The sequence below is a fragment of the Diospyros lotus genome, chromosome 15 (assembly GCF_014633365.1).
Source record: "Diospyros lotus cultivar Yz01 chromosome 15, ASM1463336v1, whole genome shotgun sequence".
Classification (NCBI taxonomy): Eukaryota; Viridiplantae; Streptophyta; class Magnoliopsida; order Ericales; family Ebenaceae; genus Diospyros; species Diospyros lotus.
Genome location: NC_068352.1, coordinates 29,412,726 through 29,433,115, shown reverse-complemented (window position 1 = coordinate 29,433,115; position 20,390 = coordinate 29,412,726). Strand labels below are relative to the sequence as shown.

General features: G+C 34.6%; 2 protein-coding genes across 3 annotated transcripts; one reads left to right on the top strand and one right to left on the bottom strand.

Annotated features, from left to right (window-relative positions):
* The first annotated feature begins 2,252 nt into the window (after positions 1 to 2,252).
* Positions 2,253 to 3,560, top strand: LOC127792256 (uncharacterized). Of its 2 annotated transcripts, none has more exons than XM_052322708.1 (2): positions 2,253 to 2,858; positions 2,942 to 3,560. In XM_052322708.1, the coding sequence occupies exons 1-2, from the start codon at positions 2,444 to 2,446 to the stop codon at positions 3,319 to 3,321; spliced, it is 795 nt and encodes a 264-aa protein (XP_052178668.1). In that variant the 5' UTR covers positions 2,253 to 2,443; the 3' UTR covers positions 3,322 to 3,560. The 2 variants fall into 2 exon arrangements, with proteins under 2 accessions (XP_052178668.1, XP_052178666.1); XM_052322706.1 differs by having other exon boundaries at positions 2,256 to 2,870.
* Positions 3,561 to 6,272: 2,712 nt separating this feature from the next.
* Positions 6,273 to 13,610, bottom strand: LOC127792341 (uncharacterized). The gene is made up of 11 exons (XM_052322806.1): positions 13,445 to 13,610; positions 12,230 to 12,478; positions 11,170 to 11,379; positions 9,192 to 9,272; positions 9,001 to 9,087; positions 8,825 to 8,920; positions 8,634 to 8,687; positions 7,473 to 8,497; positions 7,325 to 7,373; positions 7,181 to 7,220; positions 6,273 to 6,665 (listed from the first exon to the last, which is right to left on the bottom strand). Exons 2-11 carry the CDS (start codon positions 12,470 to 12,472, stop codon positions 6,529 to 6,531), a joined length of 2,022 nt encoding a protein of 673 aa, XP_052178766.1. The 5' UTR covers positions 12,473 to 12,478; positions 13,445 to 13,610; the 3' UTR covers positions 6,273 to 6,528.
* Positions 13,611 to 20,390: the final 6,780 nt, after the last annotated feature.

The window sequence follows — 20,390 nt, the reverse complement described above, 5'->3', positions numbered from 1 at the left end:
ATGGTAATTAGGATAAGATAGCATCTGCTGATGGAGAGAGGGTCGGCTGGTGGACAATGGCTAAGCAAGGAGAGGGCACCATTATATTTACACATATATTGCTTTTTGCATGGCCCTACAGATTTTAAGGCCTTGTTTGGAAGTGGAGAGCTTATCTATTGTCATTGTTAATTAATTCTAAGTGTCAGTATCAGATAAGGTTTTGAGTATGGACTTAGTTGAGTGAAGGAATTATTATTATCTCTATTCTGATAGAGCTGTGTCTGTTCAGTCAATGATTGACTTAGCCTCTCTAATTTGCGCCTTTAATAGTATTTACGATGTCCTTAAAATTAATTAGTAATTTTATAACATATATTTCCAATTTATTGTAAATATGCCTTTTTAATATAATTTTACATCATCATACTTTAATAATATAGAAGAAGGCATAATTAGATTATTATAATTGAATATCTACAATATATATTACGATCTAATAATTAATGACGAGAAACGAACAATTAACAAATTTGTATGACTTAATATAATTAAATATATAATAAAAGTTTAAAAGTACAAAATTATTGTAAAAATATTTAAATTTTTGTTACATGAGACATCTCCGTTACTTTTGTATACTTACGATTTCTTTAACGCTATACAACGAATGAAAAAATTAGTGTAATTTTTAGAACTAGAGAGAGATAAAAGTAATTTGGTGAAATTTTAGGAATAAGGAAGTTTACTTATTCTAAATTGATGGAATATGTTAAAATTGACATGCTACCAATATCACTTTAAGAATATTGTTTCGTGCTTTGAATTGCTACGATGTCTTGTAAACTTGAAATTAATAATTCATAGCATATATAGTTTGACCATTTTCTAACCTACCCAAACATGTAATTAATAGCTTGAGTTTAGTTCACCTCTAAGTGTATTTTAATTAGTTTATATTATAGACAATAAAACATAACAGTGTTACATAACATAGCACAAAAATACTAATTATAAAAGGCCTAAAATTCATGTAAATGACTCCCAATTAACCATTTATACCATTGTTCTGATAAATTTTTAAATAAATTATATATCTATACTTTTATTTTTGTTTTTTTTTATTTTAAATAAATTGATTAAAACTCATTAAAAATTCATTTTACATCATTACAAATATATTCACAAGTCAAATAGTTGGGTATGATAAGTTAAAATTTGTACTAGTAAGTTGTAGATTTGATTTCTTATTCTGTGCAGTGAAATAAAGTTTTTATCTGTAATTTATTTTTTTTATCAAAATTAAGGACATGAAAAACAAAGCATAGACAATTATTTGAATAAATATTCTTAATTAAAGCTGAGATGCTGTCGTTATGAACCTTTCCTGGAAAACTGACCTCATTCAATGCTCTAGTACAAGCATTAATATTCATCTCAAGATAAGATTACAGGGAATGCATATGTTTGGTAAATTGATATGACATTCATTAACAAGCACGGAAATGGCTCAAAGGCTTCGTTTCGATAGTTTTGAATCATTTTCTTTTCTTTTTAGAAAATGACGAAGACGACCCAAATGATTTCCTGTGATTGTTATTTCTAACAAAGCAACGGACTGCAATGGGGGAAGACGAGAGTCACCAGATCTATAACTCGGGCTATCGAGAGGTGAGGCGGCGACCAGAGCAAAGAATGTAGTGGTGAGAAATTAAGACGAGACAATGACGAAAAATGTGAGACAGCGATAAAGATGGAAGATATAGTGACAGTCGACAGCGAGAACGAGAGACAAGACATGACAGTCGTGAAAGGCAAGGTGGCAAGTGACAAGACGACAAAATAGGTTGGCGACTAGAATAATAGACACCTGGGTTGGTGGCAACATCGATACTACTCCAAACCTTAAGACTTCAGTGAAATTGTTTTGTAAATTTGTAATATAGGGTTTACAACTTATAAAATTATTTATATCATATAAATTATAAATTAATTTTACATATATCCTTATTTATTTTATTCTAACACTTATAATTTTGATTATTTATCACATATACTCTTATATTTTTTAAATTTACAATTTACCCAGTTTCATACCTTTTTGAAAAAATACCATTCCTTCGCTTTTGTTTCGTATAAAAAATGTTGCTGCTTCCGTTTCCATACTACCTAGGATATACATATAAATTCCAATTTGTCGACTTGTGTATATATATACGTATATATATATATACATGATCTGTAACAGAGATCCATCAATTCGATTATGAATGAACGCTTTATCTGTCTCTTTATCTTAACAGAGCCAAACCCAGAACAGAAAAAAGATAATTAAAGAAATGACTAATGAGTGATGAACGGATAACCATCTCATAAAGTCACACACACACACATATATATACTTGTATAGATTTGTTGTGTGTGTGTGTAGTGTTGAAGGGAGAGAGAATTTGTGATCAAGAGAATGGCCAATATTCTGGGGAGGTTCAAGAGATTTTCAGCGGCTTTGGATGAAGAAGCCAGGGCCCGGCTGTGCAAGAGCAGCGGCAGCGAGCACTCGGCGGCGCCATCGGCCACTGGGGAGGAGGGGTCTGCGGAGCTGTCGGAGCTGGTGGAGCTGTTTCTGGAGAGGGGCTGTGGGGTTGAAGACGAGTGTTGCTGCGAAGGAGGAGGGAGAAGCGCAGCTGTGAGGAGGGCTGCTGACTCCGTGGATTCGGATCAGGCGGAGAAGATTTTGCGTAGTTTGGTCGGCGGCTGCCAGGGGGACGCTGCCGTGAGGCGGAGGATTCAGGCGGAGTTGGAGGCGGCGCAGCGGAGATGGGGCGCCTGCTCGCCGGAGGGATTTAAGCGGCGAGCGATCAGTTGGTTGCGCCAGAAAGGTTTTGATGCCGGTATAAGAACTATTAAACATTTCTTATGCTCTTTTAACTTGAGTTATCTAACATGCTCTCGTCGTTCTTAGGTCTTTGCAAGTCCCGGTGGCCGAAAACCAGGGAGTCCCCGGCCGGCGAGCACGAATACATAGACATGCTCGCCGGAGCTCGCTACATCATAGAGATATCTCTGGCCACCCAGTTCACAATAGCTCGGCCAACCGATCCCTACTCATCTCTCCTACAACTCTTCCCTGAAATCATTATTTGCAGAGAAGACGAGCTGAAGATGGTGGCGAGGCTAATGTGCGCCGCCATGAGGAAGTCCCTGAAGCAGAGGGGAATGCACGTGCCGCCCTGGCGGCGAAACGCCTACGTGCAGGCCAAGTGGTTTGGCCCATACAGGCGGACGACAAACGTCACAAACCCCATGGATCGGGCGCCGGCGGCACGGCGGGGAGAAGTGTAGTGGGGTTTGAGGAGGCGGGTGAGGGAAGCCATGGATATGGTGTAGAGGTGAGATGGTGGGGAAGGAGGGTTTTGCTTTGCACGGAGGGAACTGGAATGAGTGGCATGCAATGGTAGTTCTGTTGACCTTTCGGGGGTAAAACTGTAAATTACTATAAAATGAATTCTGTATAATGTAAACTTAATGACGGAACAATTTAATACAAATTTTGAAAGGAGTGAGTAATGAGTGTAATTTTTAAAACATATGAAATATTCTTTTTATTTGGAATATTATTTAATTGAAAAATCATATCCCCTTCCTTTATTTAATACAATCTTATCATAAATTCTTAATTATAAAAAGTAACTTTATTATTATTACTAACAAAAATTTAAATAATACAAGAATTGTGTCCTAATATGATCTTGTTAATGACCATCACTTAACAAAGAAAAAGGGCCTAATAGATATAGAGTCTAAAGAAATGTCACTTTTAATCACTCAAAAGTTGTAATATATTCTATCTTTCAACTTTTTTTTTGACACCTTAAGTTTTTTAGTTTATTGAAAGTTAATGGCTTAATTAAGAATGAAAAATAAAACTAAATCTTTCTAACCCGTTATATTAATTTATACATATTAAGTTAAACTTTTATAAATTATTCCCAATAATAACCACAAAATTGAAAAAACTCCAAATTTCTTAAATTCCTAACCCTTTTCCTCTCCTCATTTTCTTCTTTATTCTTTTTAAGTTTTGGTGAGTTTAGGCTCAACTCGATGAGTAACTATATGGGCTCGAGCTCGACTCCAACCTTAAAGTCTAGTTCGAGCTTGACTTATCAAGACCCTCAGCAAAGGTTTAGAGTTATAGACAATAAATGGGTCGATGTTGCAGGTGTCCAACAGTCAAAAAAGAGAATCGATAAAAGGTCACGTGCTGGTTAGTCGAAAAAGATGGACAACAACCTGTTGGTCGTCGCAATCAGTGAGGAAGAGGAGAAGCTGTCCCCGTCAATGGTCCTTAGGACGGAAAGAGAAGAAAAATGTTATCTGTTACTATGCTACACTTGCTAGAGAAAGAAGAAGAAGAGAAACAAATAGGTAGTGAAAGGAAGATGAAAAGAGAGGAAATTAGAAGAGAAAAATAAATGGGTTTTTTGGTTTCCAAGATACTTAGCCCACTAAATCAATCACCTGCCCTAGCAAGTACATGTGATATATATTATAACAATGATATATGTATATATTATGTATAGATATAATAATTATATGCATACCAAGTTATATTAAATAATATATTTATAAAATTATAAATAAATTTATTAATGCATTTATAAGCAAGTATGTTTTCACGAGCTAATAACAAACTTATAATTAGACCTGCTCACGAACATTTAATCGAGTCAGCTCATAAATTAATGAGTCGAGTTTTACTGAATTCAATCTCAGTTTGTTTACAAATCGAGTTTTAAAATTAAATTGAAACTCAGCTCGTTTAGTTTAAAAAACGAACTCGAACAATCTTTTTTCGAATTTAACATCGAGTCGAGCCCAAACAACTCAACTCATTTGCGCCCTATTCTTTCTTCTCTTGGTCATACACCACTGCTACCATTTTCATCTTTTTATTTTTTATTTTTTTGGCTAACCACTACCACCATCATAGTAATTCATCTTTCTCTAGCTATCTGCTCACCACTGTACTCATATATTTCTCTCTTCTTTTTTTTTTGGGATTTAGAGTTTCAATTGGCAACAACAACTAGAGATACTAGCAGAGAGTTCATGGAGGCAAAAAGGGCAAAATTCAGTGATAAGCTTGGAATGGTGATGGCAGGTGTAAAGACAATGGTGGATAAAGTGGTAAATTTGAGATTTTAGGTTTTTTTTTTTTAATTTTCAATTCACATTCCCTGAAATTAGCTTAATACATAAAGAGTCCTTGGAATATTAAGAAATTTGGCCTTTAGCCTCTTTAACTAAAATTTTGACATACTTTTTCATCCAACTATTTTTTTTCGTCACTTTAAGTATTTCTTGTTAATTTCTATTAAGACGTGAATTACACGTCAATTACAACAATGTGAAAAGAATTTATGGTGACAAAAAAAAAATTAAAAAAAGTGTGACAATTTTAGTTATGAACCTAAAGTCCACATTTTTAATAATTAAAGAGTCCCTTATATATTAAGTCAAGAAAAAGTATGTATTTTTGCTATCAATGCATTTCCACCAGCCTATCATTGTCCCTTTCAAATAATAAATTTGATGACGAGTGTGGCTTGAAAAATGATGAGAATCCTTTAGGGAAAAACATATTTTTGAAATGCAAGGTGTCTAATACTGTATAGCACTTTGCAAGGTGCCGTAAGTGGGAGGCAGACAACCTCAAAGGACCCACAAAGCCAATGAACAAAATTCATTTGCCCCGCCCTAAAAAAACAGTCTCATCAACACACATACTAGCAGTCTCCTTGGGTTTTTTTTTTTTTTTCACAACTATTACTATTTATAAAAATTATTAAATTAATTAACAAACTACTCCTCCAAAAGTAAAGACTTCTTGTTCAACCAACTCTTTTTTTTGATTTTGCTATCTTTTTCTGAAAAAACCTTTAGTTAAACCAACATTTCTTTAAAAGCATTGTTGGTTCTTTACCATTTGTCTAACTGCTTGTTGAACCAAGAGTTGTATGCTAATAGAGAACATCTATTTGTTAAATAGTTTAAAAAATATAATATGGGGGCCTAAGTTGAAGTGGAAGTTTGGAATTTTATCTGCACAAAGCATGAATTCAGGTTACAATTGTTGATCCAATAAAGAATTCCCTAATATACAAAATTTCGTACTTTATAAGAGTCGGATGAGAGTTGTTTCTTCACACAAACACAATCTCAATTTAACTGTTTTGACAACTCAAAAGCACGAATGTCATGTCAACTTCTCATGTCAGAGCAAGATATGGTAGAATAAATTTGCAGACAGTATCCTTATGAACATTCCTTCTGCAGCCATCCACACATATACAGATAGTATTGTTCAATTACACAAAATAGCACCGTTTATTATACCTGTTTATTAATGCCAAACACACAATTCTATTCCATAAGAGCATCCCCCAATGTTACAAATTTACACACCACGATAATTTTCTTTTCCCCTTCCTTGGCTCCCCAACTAAATGTCAAGTTTTCTCTTCTTCTGGCATATTACTGCCATCCCTAGTGGGCAATGCATGTCTCAAGGGACGATTTGGCGAGCCACAACAAACCTGGATCGTTTCGCTTTAACACTAAATATGTTTCAGCCAACATGATATCTTCAATGAATCCAATCAAGAAGAGGATTTCCATAGCAGCTGTAACCACAAGATCAAAAAAGGAACCATTGAGAGAAGAATGAGGGATATGGAGGACCTTAAGAGACTAAATTGATATAGGCAACCATTTCATTGTATATTTCAATGTATCGGGTAGCCTATCCCAAAGTGTGGGGGTTTGTAATCAGCTGTATATGGTTGTGAACTCACACAAACCTAAGATGAGGTTGAGTGAGTTGACTTCAAAGGTCCAAGATAACACGACATAATACATGCATTATCAAATAATACATGCTAGGCTTAAAAGTCATGAAAGATGGAAAAACCAGTATTATAGACAAACTAATCTCACTAATGCGTGGTAATTAAACATTTCCCAAACATGAATTGAGCCTCCATTAGTTTTTCTAATTTTCCTAAAAAATAATTTATGAATAGCATAATCTACATTTGTATACCAAAAACTTGTCACAAGCAACGGCTAGTTTTAATGAATAATAACATATTATGCAATTCAAATAAGTACAACAAAAGGATTAAGGATAAAGACAAACCTTTGTAGTTTGCAACATTCCTTTGGATTATTGGATTTCCCTGCAATGCACATGTCTATCAGTAACCTATATTGCTCTAGTATATGAGCCTGAAGGTATTCACGTACACAATTAAAAAGGTAATTGTAGACAAATGTAATTTACCTTTCGGATCTTTTTGAACTTCATCTCATTTGGGTGTTCAATCAGGTTCCTGGAGGCAACAGGCAAACTCAGCCCATCAATAATTCATGGCATATGTTGAATACATCCATGTTTGAAGGAAGAAAAGAGTTTAGCTTGATGATTATACCTAATTATCTTAAAAAGGGTTTGGAGCACTCCAGCAACCTCTGCCGGGTTAACTTCAGATTGCAGCATCTCAATGGCCTTCTGCAAACGACTACATATAATGGCAACGGGATTTTGGATTCTTTGTAATTCTTGATCATCTGGATCAGGCTCCTCAGTGTGCGCACTGGGAATGCTGGGCTGCGTTATTGAATTATTATCATCCAGCCCTGCTTCTGTATCTCTCTTCGCTTGAGAATAATCAGGATCAGGTACAGCAGCTCCCAGAAGGCTTCTGCTTTCTGTCATCTTATTTGCTACATTTCCACATATCTTTGTCTGCTCTTCTTGGGCATCATCAGGATCAGGTTCATCAACCATCATTTCTTGCTGATAATTATGGTTCACTAATTCAGGTAATAGAGAGCAACTAGCGCCAACCACAACTGCATCCTTCAAAGAAGCTTCTGGTTCATCAGGATCAGGTTCTTCATGTGGCTTAGTTCTAGCCATCTTCACGTCAGCTACTGAAGGAAACTGCGTCATCTGAGAATCATCTGGATCTGGTTCTGAAATGATTGTGACTTCAGTACAATGTAAATAAGGTTCAAATTCCATGGCTTCACCACCCTCGACATCATCAGGATCAGGCTCAAACTTACTCTCATTGCCAAGGCAGTCATCAGGATCCGGTTCATTATCATGTTTCCACTGACCTTTGTCAGAAGCCCGGATCCTCATGTTCTCTACAACATTAATGGCTTTGTGTTCTTCATTAACACCAAGAGCGTCATAAGAGTCTGGTTCCTGATGCACTTCGGGTATCTCAGAAAGACTGGTGGATGCATTTGCTAATCGGCCATAAGCAGCTGCTACTGAAGTTGCACGTGCATCAGCCAACTGATCAGAGGCCCTTCCCCCAAGTTTTTTAGAAACACTACCATGGTTGTCCAGAACTAAGTCTACATCAGGTTCTGAATACTTGACTCCACTTAGAGTGTGGCCCTTTGATTTAGTCCAATCCAAAGTAGCTGCTTCTTGATTGAGCTGTTTCAGTAAAGATTATAACCTTGCATTAGGCCATGCCACTTGAACAATGGTAATACCTCAAGGCACCCAAACTTGCAAGCAAAAGTGCATGTGTGCACGTATTAGAGATAAAGAGATGCACAATAGTCTATACCTGTTTATCTAAAGCATAGAAATTTGCATCGTGTTCAGAATATACCATGTGTGCCTGAAAAAATCAAAAACAAAATAAGGTACTTCCACAAGTCTGCTGAAGGACACTATGTAGCATGCCTAAACATAAGATCTATGTCCAGATATCTGGCAATCCTATCAGGCACACATGCTGTTGGGGGGGCATCTTACAAGTTCATGCAAAAGTGTCTTCTTAATGCTCTCATATTTCCTGAATCCCTTGAGGTCATCAGTTCGGAGGCGCAGTGATATCTCCTCTCCATGGTTCTGTAGAAATAGATAGTCAAAACAAACATAACCAAAAGTACTTAATCTAGTCTCATATCTATGCATAGGATGACGCTCACCATGTTGAAGCCAAGGATGCATTTGGGACTTACACCGACATAACCCACTGGGGCCATCTCTGTCATGATTCCTACCCGCCAATGATGCTTTTTGAGAGAAGCAGATCCACAAGATGCTATATTAGAACTGACACCAAAAATAGAACAGAACTGAACTATCTGACTTGGTAAAGAATTGAATACAGGAGTACCTTGTTCATTATAGCTACAATACCAGGATCTGCGGCAAGCATATGCATTCTTTTCAGTGCCTCAGAAGCTGGAGGATTCAACTGTAAGAAAGCAAAAACTAGGTCAACAACATCTTCAATAAACAAGAGTATCAGATTGTTTCATTTAAGAGTCATATTTCAACTGTCTAATAGTTTCAGAAGTTCAGAGTAACCAAATACTAGACAAACTAAATAAACAAGGGATCGTGCTGACCTATCCCACCAGGGTGGCTTCTAGGATAAACAAAGTCACAACCAACAAAACCCCCCTACCCTTGGTGGAAACGAAAAAAATAAAATTCCGCCCCACACATCACTTCCTCATCTACCCTTTTATTTTAAAAAAGCTCTCCAACCCCTCTAAAAGTTCTTCTACTTAGCTCCTCTAAAATGGCCATACCAACACAAGAATCAAGATAACTTGTCAAGCTGCAGAGATATCCAAAACAAGGTGAAAAAACCCTACAGCAACCAATGAACAAACTTCACAACAGGTTTTAGGTCATCAAACAAAGATCATAAGATAATTAGCATACATAATATCCGGATCACATACATAATTAGCATACACAATTCATGTTGAACTAACACGAATTGTGAACCTATCTGCCCCCAGTCAAATTATCAAGAGTATGCTTCTATTCCAAATAAAGAAAGCAACGGTGGAAGGCACGCTAGGAACTCACGCTTCATTCAATGGAAAGGACTACCCCTTTGATCCATCAAGACCTGGAAAAATATTTGACCTTTAAAGCAACCTCACATGGATCTTTACCAACAGGAATATTCTAACTCTTAATTGCCATTATTAACTCCAGAAAGTAATCCTATCCCACAGCTAAAAAGAGGATCCTGAAATAATCCAACGTAGTGTCCCTCAGGAAGCACAAACTGCCTAGAGGAATTACTTCAACACTCCAACCATTGCTCAGACAAGTACCTCAACGTCCATTTTCTCAACAGACTCACTAAGTTCTGTTGCTCTTCAGGGAAGACAGTCATTAATCAATGCATCCAACCCCTAAACTCTTGTTATGCCAAATACCTCCATAAAGTCAATGAGACAATAACTATGCCATATGGACTTGGATATATATATATATATATATATATTGGGTATGGGTATGTTTTCCAAGTGTCAAAGTCATTTAAATCCCATGCCCAGGGACGCTTTTTAAGTTTAGATCACAAGGCTTATGCATAGAACAAGAATCTATATAGGATAGTTGAAGTAAGAGAAGTGCTTCTGCCACTTTACAGGATTGTTATATCTTTCTAAAGGTAAAATAAAAAATTATTGGACAACTATAAAACCAACTTTGTTATATAATACATAATGTTAGATAATTAAACACTAATGAAGTAACGGAAAAGAGAATGTTAGAATGGATGTGTGACCATATAAGAAAATGCAATTAAAGTTATTTAAGGTTGGAGTAATGCATGTTTAAAATAAAATGCATAAAATGAGTTTAAGATGATTTGAACAAGTGAAAAGAAGACTAAAATGCATACCTATGAGAAAAAAAATGAAATGAAATAAGCTTATAGTAAAAGTGGTCTAAAAAGACTAAAAAATACTCTGTAAAAAATTTTTAGGCATAAAGTCAAATAGAATGGCCTTACAAAAAATATGATCATGCATAGAAATGCATAGCAAGCTAAAATCAATGTGGCCTACCCCACCCAATAAGATTATGGAATGGTGTTATTATTGTTTATTTTGCCTCCAATATCATACGTAAATTTGTTAGATTTCATGTAGCTGACCCCACAAAATGGGACTAAATCTTGACACATTGTAGGCTGGTTAGGCATGGTCATGGATAACCAGCCTAGACTACCATGGTTGTCCTCTTAAGATCAGTCCTCATACAACTAGGACTTCAGACAGTAGACATGATATATGGACAGAAATGGTAACAGGAAATTGCAAAAATAGCAAAACAAGTAATACCTCTACACCAGGTAGATGAAGTGTACGAAATTCACAAAAGATGTATTGCCCTTGTGGAAGTTTCAATGAGCCATGGGGCCTATCTAACATTCTTTGCCTCAATCTCTTCTCCTCTTCCTCAAATCCAGCTATTCTCAGGTTAGTCTTTTCATTTTGTAGAATTTCATCCACCTCATCTTTGGGAACTCCCATCATCCTGATAGACTTCCTCTGAACAATAAACATAGGCAAATCAGTAAACACAAAAATTTAAATTTTTTTTCAGCATATTGACAAAATTCAAGAACATAAATGTTGATGTTGCCTTTCTGGAGAATGCAAAGAAGTGCGCCATTCCAGTTCCAGGTATTAGCTTGTACATGGCATCTAACAACTTGCTTGCTCACTCTTTTTACATATTGCGTACCACACAAATTTCAATTTGCATAAATTTCTAACACTCAACAAGGTAGAATGTAACTCATCTTTAAAGAAAAGAGAATTGCCCGACAATTGTGATGAACAAGAGAAAAATACTCCATATGGGTGTCCCCAACTGATTTCGAGACAATTCCATGTTTTCTAGTTTTTTCTTTTATTTGGTATTCGGTAATGCTGGTTGGGGGAGGGGTGATAAGTGAGAAGTATACAGCAGTGGTACATACAACTTTGACAACAGATAGTGATGGCTGCTCCATAAATAGGCTGCCTTTTTCTAAATAATTATGACATTCCAGATAGACTTGGCCACAGATGCAAACAGAAACACAGACAAAATATATCACATAATGCGCAGATTGGTCAATCAACTCCTATTCAGATGTAATGGTTTCAAACTTGAGGTTTCAAACTTGAACAGTCATTTCATCCAATATAAGTAGAAATGAATCTTCTTGAAAATTCACAAACCAAAAACTAAATATTTCTAGGGAACACAGTTCTGTGAAGTAGACATAAATTATAACTAGAGCAGTCATAGACAAAACATGTTCTGTAGAATGGTTAATTAAAGCATCTAGTTAGAAACTTAGACCATGACATAATAAAACCAATTAATTATGATAAAACTAAAGAATGACACCTTAAAAAAGGATGTTTCTTGCAAACTTAAACACTCATGCTCATCAGAGAATGGAGAAAGCAACTTTGAACTTCTATCAGAAGCTTGTGGTACAATAAGTCGCATGGTATCTGCTTGAACATCAGTCAATTTCTGCAGTTCAAATCCTAAATCTTTGAGAGTAGCAGCTGAATTCATCTCCAGAATAAATTTCTTCCCCCTCCATGTAACTGAGATATTGTGAGTGCTTTGTTGCAGTTCCATGATATCCTGGAAGACGAAACAGAATAAGTAAGAGAATATATTTTGTCAAATAAAGTAATCCTAAGTTCCTAAGTAGGATAACAGCTTTAACTAGTACACCAACAATTTAACATATGGCTCAATAAGGTAATCCTCTTCTGGGGGTTTCAGCATTCTCTTGTAACACTGGTACTGCCAAATTTTTATTACCCCAGTGCCATACGCAGATATCTTTCCGTGTGTAATCCATCATTAGGTGCTTGGAAAAAGCCTTATTGCTCAGATGCTCCTCATGAGTATGCTAGTAGGGAAATGTGATACTTAACATTAAATATGCTCCATCCCGCATCAAAACACAAGCATGATATAGGAATCGTAGATCTTACAGTTACGGATATTATGCCACCAAGTAAGCATGATCACCACAGTATTATCCTTTACAATGTCCGAATTTAAATGTTCGAGGGTACAATGATTGGCAGAGACTTGTATCAATTGGCAAAACAGAAGAACACCATCCAAATCAGTATCATCAAATAGATTTATCAACTGAATTACACTTACCACTTGCTTCCCGCGGCTGCCATGTTAACATCCTTAACATAGAGAAGCTCGTACGACAAAGATCACCCAGAGAGAGGATTGCAAAAAGAAATTCAATAAACAAAATCTTGATATTTCTCTGCAATTTTACATAATTCTTTGACTAAAACATCCTAGCAATATACAATCTTCCCATCCACAACCAAGACAGAACACCAAGAATATTTTCATCACAAAAAAGCTAAAATTTCCAATCAAACTCCATTGAAATTCAACACAAAACCAATAGAAATCAATACTCCGACGTTTTCTTCCTCACCAAGAAATACACAATTCAAACTCTCCCAAAAATTGATGATTCTAGGGGGGAAATGTACCGAGTTCCCGATCATTACAACAAAATTATCCACAATCGAACAAACGCAAGCTGAAAATTTTAAGGATATGTACCTTCGACGACGATCGGAGCAAAATAATTTGGGAGAATTACGAACACGACGGTATTTATATAAGAAAATTCCCAAACCGCGTGAGAGCGGACATTGCCGATTAATCAGGCGGCGTATTTTAGACTTGTACTCGTGCGAAAGGCGTGTGCGTACGTTTAGACATGTGCTCGCTAGAAAACGCAATCGAAGGATCCGGAACCAGAGGCGGAAATGGAATATGGGGATGATTGGGAGCGGATTCTACTAATCCTCTGCGAGGTTGTGGATTTCCCTATTCCGAATATGTAACATGACAAATGGAAGGACCAAGGAATCACCTTAAAAATGGCTCAAATTGTTTGAGATGGCTTAGTGGGTATATTTTCATGTTGATTATAAATGACAAATTTTGTTAAGGTACTTAAATAAATTTAAAGTTAAGTAAATTTATAAAATGTAAAGGTGTATTTATTTATAAATTAATTTGACCCATAAAATATTTAAACCAAAATTTAATTTGCATAATTCTTAATTTAATATTTTTTAAGAGAATCTTTTTAATTTTACATTTACTACTTAATACTTACAACAATTGTAACTTTTTAATTATCAAAATTTTGACATGATAAAAAGAAATTAAAATACAACGAACTCAAATTTACTTTGTTAGGAGTCGTTTTGTTAACTTGAATTTTGACATAATTTGATCATTTTTAGTATCAATGTTAAAAAGATCATTTTTGAGAGTATAATTAATTTCTCATATTTAAACCAACATATTATATAACTGGGTGGAGCCAAACAATGATAGAGTTCACCACATATTTGAACTTAAAACAATAATTGAATTCATCATATGCAATTTGAGCCTGGAACCTTGAAATTGCCGATTAGGTTTTGGTACCCCCAACTACTAAGCTAAAATTCGGATGCTGGGTTGGAAGAGATTAAATGATTATGAGACATCCTAACTTTAATTGGAAATTAGGAAAATGTCATTCACTAGAAGCTCCTTAAGAACAACACGGGCCCAAAAATACAACTTAGAGTTGGCTCAAGAGCAATAGCCACCAAGGATTTCAAGTCCATAAAATCTAGGAACATACCACGTTCAAATGAAAGATTTGGCCCAACAAATTGAACTTAGACTTGGACTCGAGCCCAAATTACTTCTAATCAAGATTAATCAATGAGTTTCAATTTAACTATTTATGTGACATGATCATAATTATCTAGTAACGTACCAAATTCAAAAGAAAGATTTGACCCAAAAAATTGAACTTAGACTTAGACTTGAGCCCAAATTACTTCTAATCAAGATTAGTCCATAGGTTTCAATCTAACTATTTATGTGATATGTTCATAATTATCTATCACCTTTTGATTTAATTTTTTTTGTGGTATAATTGTGATTCTTTATCAACTTCATAATGTACATATATAAAGGCATGAGTTTTAATAATTAGGTACTTCACTAATTACATCATTATTACTTCATTTTACCTTAAATCTTATAATTGACTTGATCGTAAAGAACTTATCAGAGGACAGAGCATCACCATTCTTTTGTAGGTCGAGCAAATTTCAAACAAACTCGAGATCGAGGATAACTAGAAACAACTTGAGTTCGAGGAAAGCCAACCAATGGTACAACCTTGTGATGAATTTAGTGATGGTTGACTCCAAAGTATCACCACTAAAATAAGTTTATCACTAGTATAAGTTCTAAAGTTTTTTATGGTAATATAAGTTCTAGAGTTAGGTATACTGAAATTGCAGCTAGGAACCACAACCATCTCCTTAGCCAAATTTTAGATTTCATCCATTTATGCTTTTGTTATGTGTTGACAATGGTGGTGCCATTGAAAATATGATGTATATTTTCTATAAAATTATTCTATCACAAATTCACAATTTACTCTTTGGACTTTGGTTGTATTAAAAATACAAAAAACAAAAGTTGGGATATAAAAAGAACGAAACTTGGTGCAGTCCTAATAATCTAAATTAACAAGAAGATGCATAAATTAATCACAATCATGCATGATGTGACAAAGTATATAATTCCAATTAATCATGCATGCTAGAAAAATTAAAAGATAAACACAGTAGTGTGCTTTAGAAAGTAAGGGTACTATGCTCATAGATTAGTTCGATTTTGATAAAAAAAAAAAAATTAAATTTAACTTAACTCAATTAAAGTCGAGTTTAATTGAGTTAACTATTTTAGTCATTTTTTTGGGTGCAAATTTCACATGATCTCGACATAGAATCTCAGTTATTTTTTCTATTTAATTTGCACATATAACATCTAATAATAAACAAATCATTTTATTGAAAGATTGATTTGATACAAAGTCTCCAACACACAATACAATTGGTTGGCTAGAATTTTACTTCATATCCAACAAAATAGTAGAATTCTGATCTGATTTTATTCCATTCATTACAAGAGAAGATGAACGAACGCTTAATTCTATGGCGCCATCGAACAACAAACAGCCTTAATTAGTGCCCCAACACAAGCATATCGTCCTCAACCAGTTTCCTCGCCGGTCGACCCTCAGCGTGCCCGTGCCCGTGTCCGTGCCCGTGTTCCTGTTGATGGCTCGAGGCACCAGGACATCGACCGGGACTGGTGCATCCGTGCGTGGTACCTGCGACCTTTGCTTCGGTTGATTCAACCAAACTTGAGCACGCGACAAGTGCAATGAGGCATAAAACAATGACTCCCCTAGACATCACCATCTTTATGGATGATTACGATCTTTTGGACCACTGGATAAGCTAGTTGAATTGTGTGCTTAATGGAAGAATATGGCCTGATGAATTTATAGGACGAGTTGAAGAGTTGTTGCTATCTTTAGTCATCAACTGTTTGTGGCCACCGTTAAACCCACATTTAAAATTAGAGTTTGGCTTGTCGTGGCATCATTTATCCACAAAAATTTGGATCAGGGTACCAATTTTTAATCCTTAATTAGCAACCATTTACCTCTGTGGCAGCAAGCAAGGCGGTCCAAGTGTGAAAAGACTAGGGTCACAATAAACATTGATCCTATAATTAATAATGGCCATAATTTGTTCAAAAGTTGTTAAGCCCAACCGTGGTTCCCATGCTAATAAATCACACATAATGTATTGTGATTAATTATATATCAAGGTAGTATTTGTTAAAATGAGTAAAATAAAGTTGTATCAAGATAAGGTTAAAATACTTTCCGAATCAAGATAAGACTGAGAAGTATTTTAAAATTTTTATCCAATTATTTATTAAATTTTGTGAAATGCACTAAAAATATATGTGTCATTTTTTTTCTTATCTATAAAATCCAAGATATACTTTTTTAGAATGGGAGAGAGAAAAACATATTTAAAAAATACCAGATAAGAAGTCACGTGTCTTCTTTTTCAATAATCGACAGATAAATTTAATAAACACATTGAAAAGAACAAAAGTTTAAAATATTTTTCATATCTTACTTTTTTTTGTGTGTATATCTTGATTGACAAACATTCCCTAAATTGATAAAATTAAAAAATTTTGTTGTCCCAAGCAAGGGAAAATATCCATTGTTGAAAGTAATTTCTCATATATTGGATTTTATCGATAGACTATTGGCAAAAATAAAAGACCTTTAGTAATGGATTTTCTGATACTAGCTACAAGAGGGTCATCGGCATTCATAAACTGAAAGTAACAGAAATTAAGGATGTTGGCATGGGACACAAATACCAATGGACATTATTCAGTGTCACTATTAGAGTATTTATATCGATGAACTATCGACCACAAATATTGACAACTTCATACTGATAAAAAGTTATTCGTTAGTATTGAAACATTTATAAAGACACACAACATTGCATCAGTATATATAGACCTCCAAATACCACTTATTATAACCATTTGTTGGTATAAGTTCACTAATACCAACAAGTGGTACTAATAAATACCTTAATTAGCAAATACTTTCGTTGGAATGTGTTTCTTATTTGTACGGGGCCTTTGTTGGGCCACTCTATTGGGCCCCATGTCTTGTTTCCTATTTGTATCGGCCTTTGTTTTTGTTATTTATTTAGATAGTGTTTATTAACTAAGATACAAGGTAAAAAAGGTTAGATATAGAAAGTATTTTGGAGACTTGTCATTTTTAATGTATTTGTTAAATTTATTTAATGACACTTAAAAAAAAAATTACGTGATTTCTTATCTTGATTTTTAAGATATGCTTGTTTCTTTTCTCCCCTCCACTCTCAAGATAAGTATATCTTAATTTTTACAAATAAGAAAAAAATAACGTTTACGTCCTCTAATGCATTCTAAAAAATTTAACAAATAATTTAATAAAAATCTTAAAATATTTCTCAATCTTATTTTGATCATTCTATATTTTAGTTCAAAAAATATTTCAGTCTTATCTTGATACTGACATATCTTACTCATTTTAATCAATATTATCTTAATAATATGATTGTCTTTCTCATAATAATAGGGGATCTATCTAGTAAGCTGATCCATTACACTCAATACCATCATCCCCTCCTCCTACCATGATTATATACAAAAGCAATGGATGTTGTATCACAAAAACTATATGTTATTTTAAAGAATAAGTTTAATACATAGTCTTGGTCGACCAAGTATTTCAGTCGGTCAACCAAGTGTTTTAGTCGATCGACCAAGTGATAATTTAAGCTTCTGTTAGTCGACAAGTGTTTTTACTCGGTCGACCAAGTCCCTATTTAGTCGACCAAGTCTTCTTCATCGGTTGATTAACTCTTTTATTCGGTCAACCAATAGAATACATTGATTCTTTCTTTTTGGTCCGATTCTTTTCTAATGCTTGAATTCTTCCCCAAATCTCTTGTGATGTTTTATTTGGCTTCGAAATCATCTCGTGGATATGTAGGTGTTCCAAAAATGGGGAAGTTAATTAATGGTGAGAATTAAAAAATGAAAATCATGAGTTGTTAATGGTGAATTCATGTAATTAAATTATTTGACCTTGAAAAATGGTATGAAAATGAATCCCAATGAATAATGCTAAATCATGTGATAAAAATACCATTAGCTCATGAAAGGATAAATCTTGAAATGTCTAAGTGTGCACGATGATTATGATGAGAACATTTCTAATAATGAAGCAAGTCGATATGTTTACTTGAAAACCTTCATGAACATTGCATGGTATTATTATTTATGGCATGGAAATGAATCTCAATGAATGATGCCAAATTATATGATGAAAATATCATTGGCTCATGTGTGGATATAATCTTGAAATGGCTAAGTGCGCATGATGATTATGAGGAGAACATTGCTAATAATGTAGCATGTTTGATATGTTTACTTGAAACCTACATGAGCATTGCATAGTATTATTATTTGCGCACTTATTATTTTACGTGGCGGTTATGTACGGCAGGGTGAGAAAAAGATATCCTAAAAAGTGCCTGACGCGGGAAATGTGGCCATAGACCCGGTAAGCGATGCTCAAGCCAAATGAATGGCTAAATAATTTTTCTATGTATATGTATGCATGCATGTGAATGAAAGGCCTTGAGGGCTGATATGCTGCATGGAAAATTATATATATTCATGAGAAATGAAATGATGCATGAATTGCATAACGCCAATGGCATGAAAATGATCATAATGATTGAGAAATGAAATGATGCATAAATTGCATAATGCCAATGGCATGGAAATAATCATGATGATTGAGAAATGAAATGATGCATGAAATGCATAATGACGATGGTATGGGAATGATAATAATAATGGGATCTAATGGGAAATGTTACTCGTACTTGGGAAGTCGGGTCTATTTTATTTTGGTTTATCCATGCCTTGACTCTATTGTCCTTATTGTTGTAATATATATACTTGCTGAGCTTTGTGGCTCACCTTGCTTATTCCTGTCATTCCAGGTAAGGGATAAGCTATTACTGAGGGCGAGTCCAATGAGGCTAGAGCCCGGGTTTAGTTGTGTACAGTGATGTCCCAGTCTCAAGATCTATGGGTGTAATGTTGAGGGCAGAAAATAGAGGGTTCAATTTGTTGTTAGAACCTTAATGCCTTTTATTTGAAAAATGTATGGGCGGTAAGCCCAAGATGATAATGTTAAGGGCGTGTAATATTTAATTTGAGCTCCTATTGATAGTGAGCAAATGTAGAGATATTTTATTTTTGCTCATGATGATCAGTGAGCAAGTACAAAAAAAAAAAAAAAGGAATTGGTGAGGAATCTGAGTTATTATTTCTGTGTCCATTTTGTGACGATCTCCTTTCAAATTTCCTATGCTAGCGGGATGATCTGGGAGAGGGCCGCTACAAAGGTAGTATTTATTAAAATGAGCAAAATAAGATTGTATCAAGATAAGGTTAAAATACTTTCCGAATCAAGATATAAAATTATCAAAATAAGGTTGAAAAGTATTTTAAGATTTTTATCAAATTTTGTGAAATCTACTGAAAACATGTGTGTCATTTTTTTTTTCTTATTTATAAAATCCAAGATATACTTTTCTAGAATAGGAGAAAAAAAAATATATCTAAAAAATACCAGATAAGAAATCACATATCTTCTTTTTCAATAATCAACAGATAAGTTCAATAAACACATTGAAAAGAATAAAAGTTTGAAATATTTTTCATATTTTACTTTTTTTTGTGTGTATATCTTGATTGACAAACACTCTCCAAATTGATAAAATTAAAAATTTTTATTGTCCCAAGCAAGGGAAAATATCCATTGTTGAAAGTAATTTCTCATATATTGGATTTTATCGATAGACTATTGGCAAAAATAAAAGACCTTTAGTAATGGATTTTCTGATACTAGCTACAAGAGGGTCATTGGCATTCATAAACTGAAAGTAACAGAAATTAAGGATGTTGGCATGGGACACAAATACCAATGGACATTATTCAGTGTCACTATTAGAGTATTTATATCGATGAA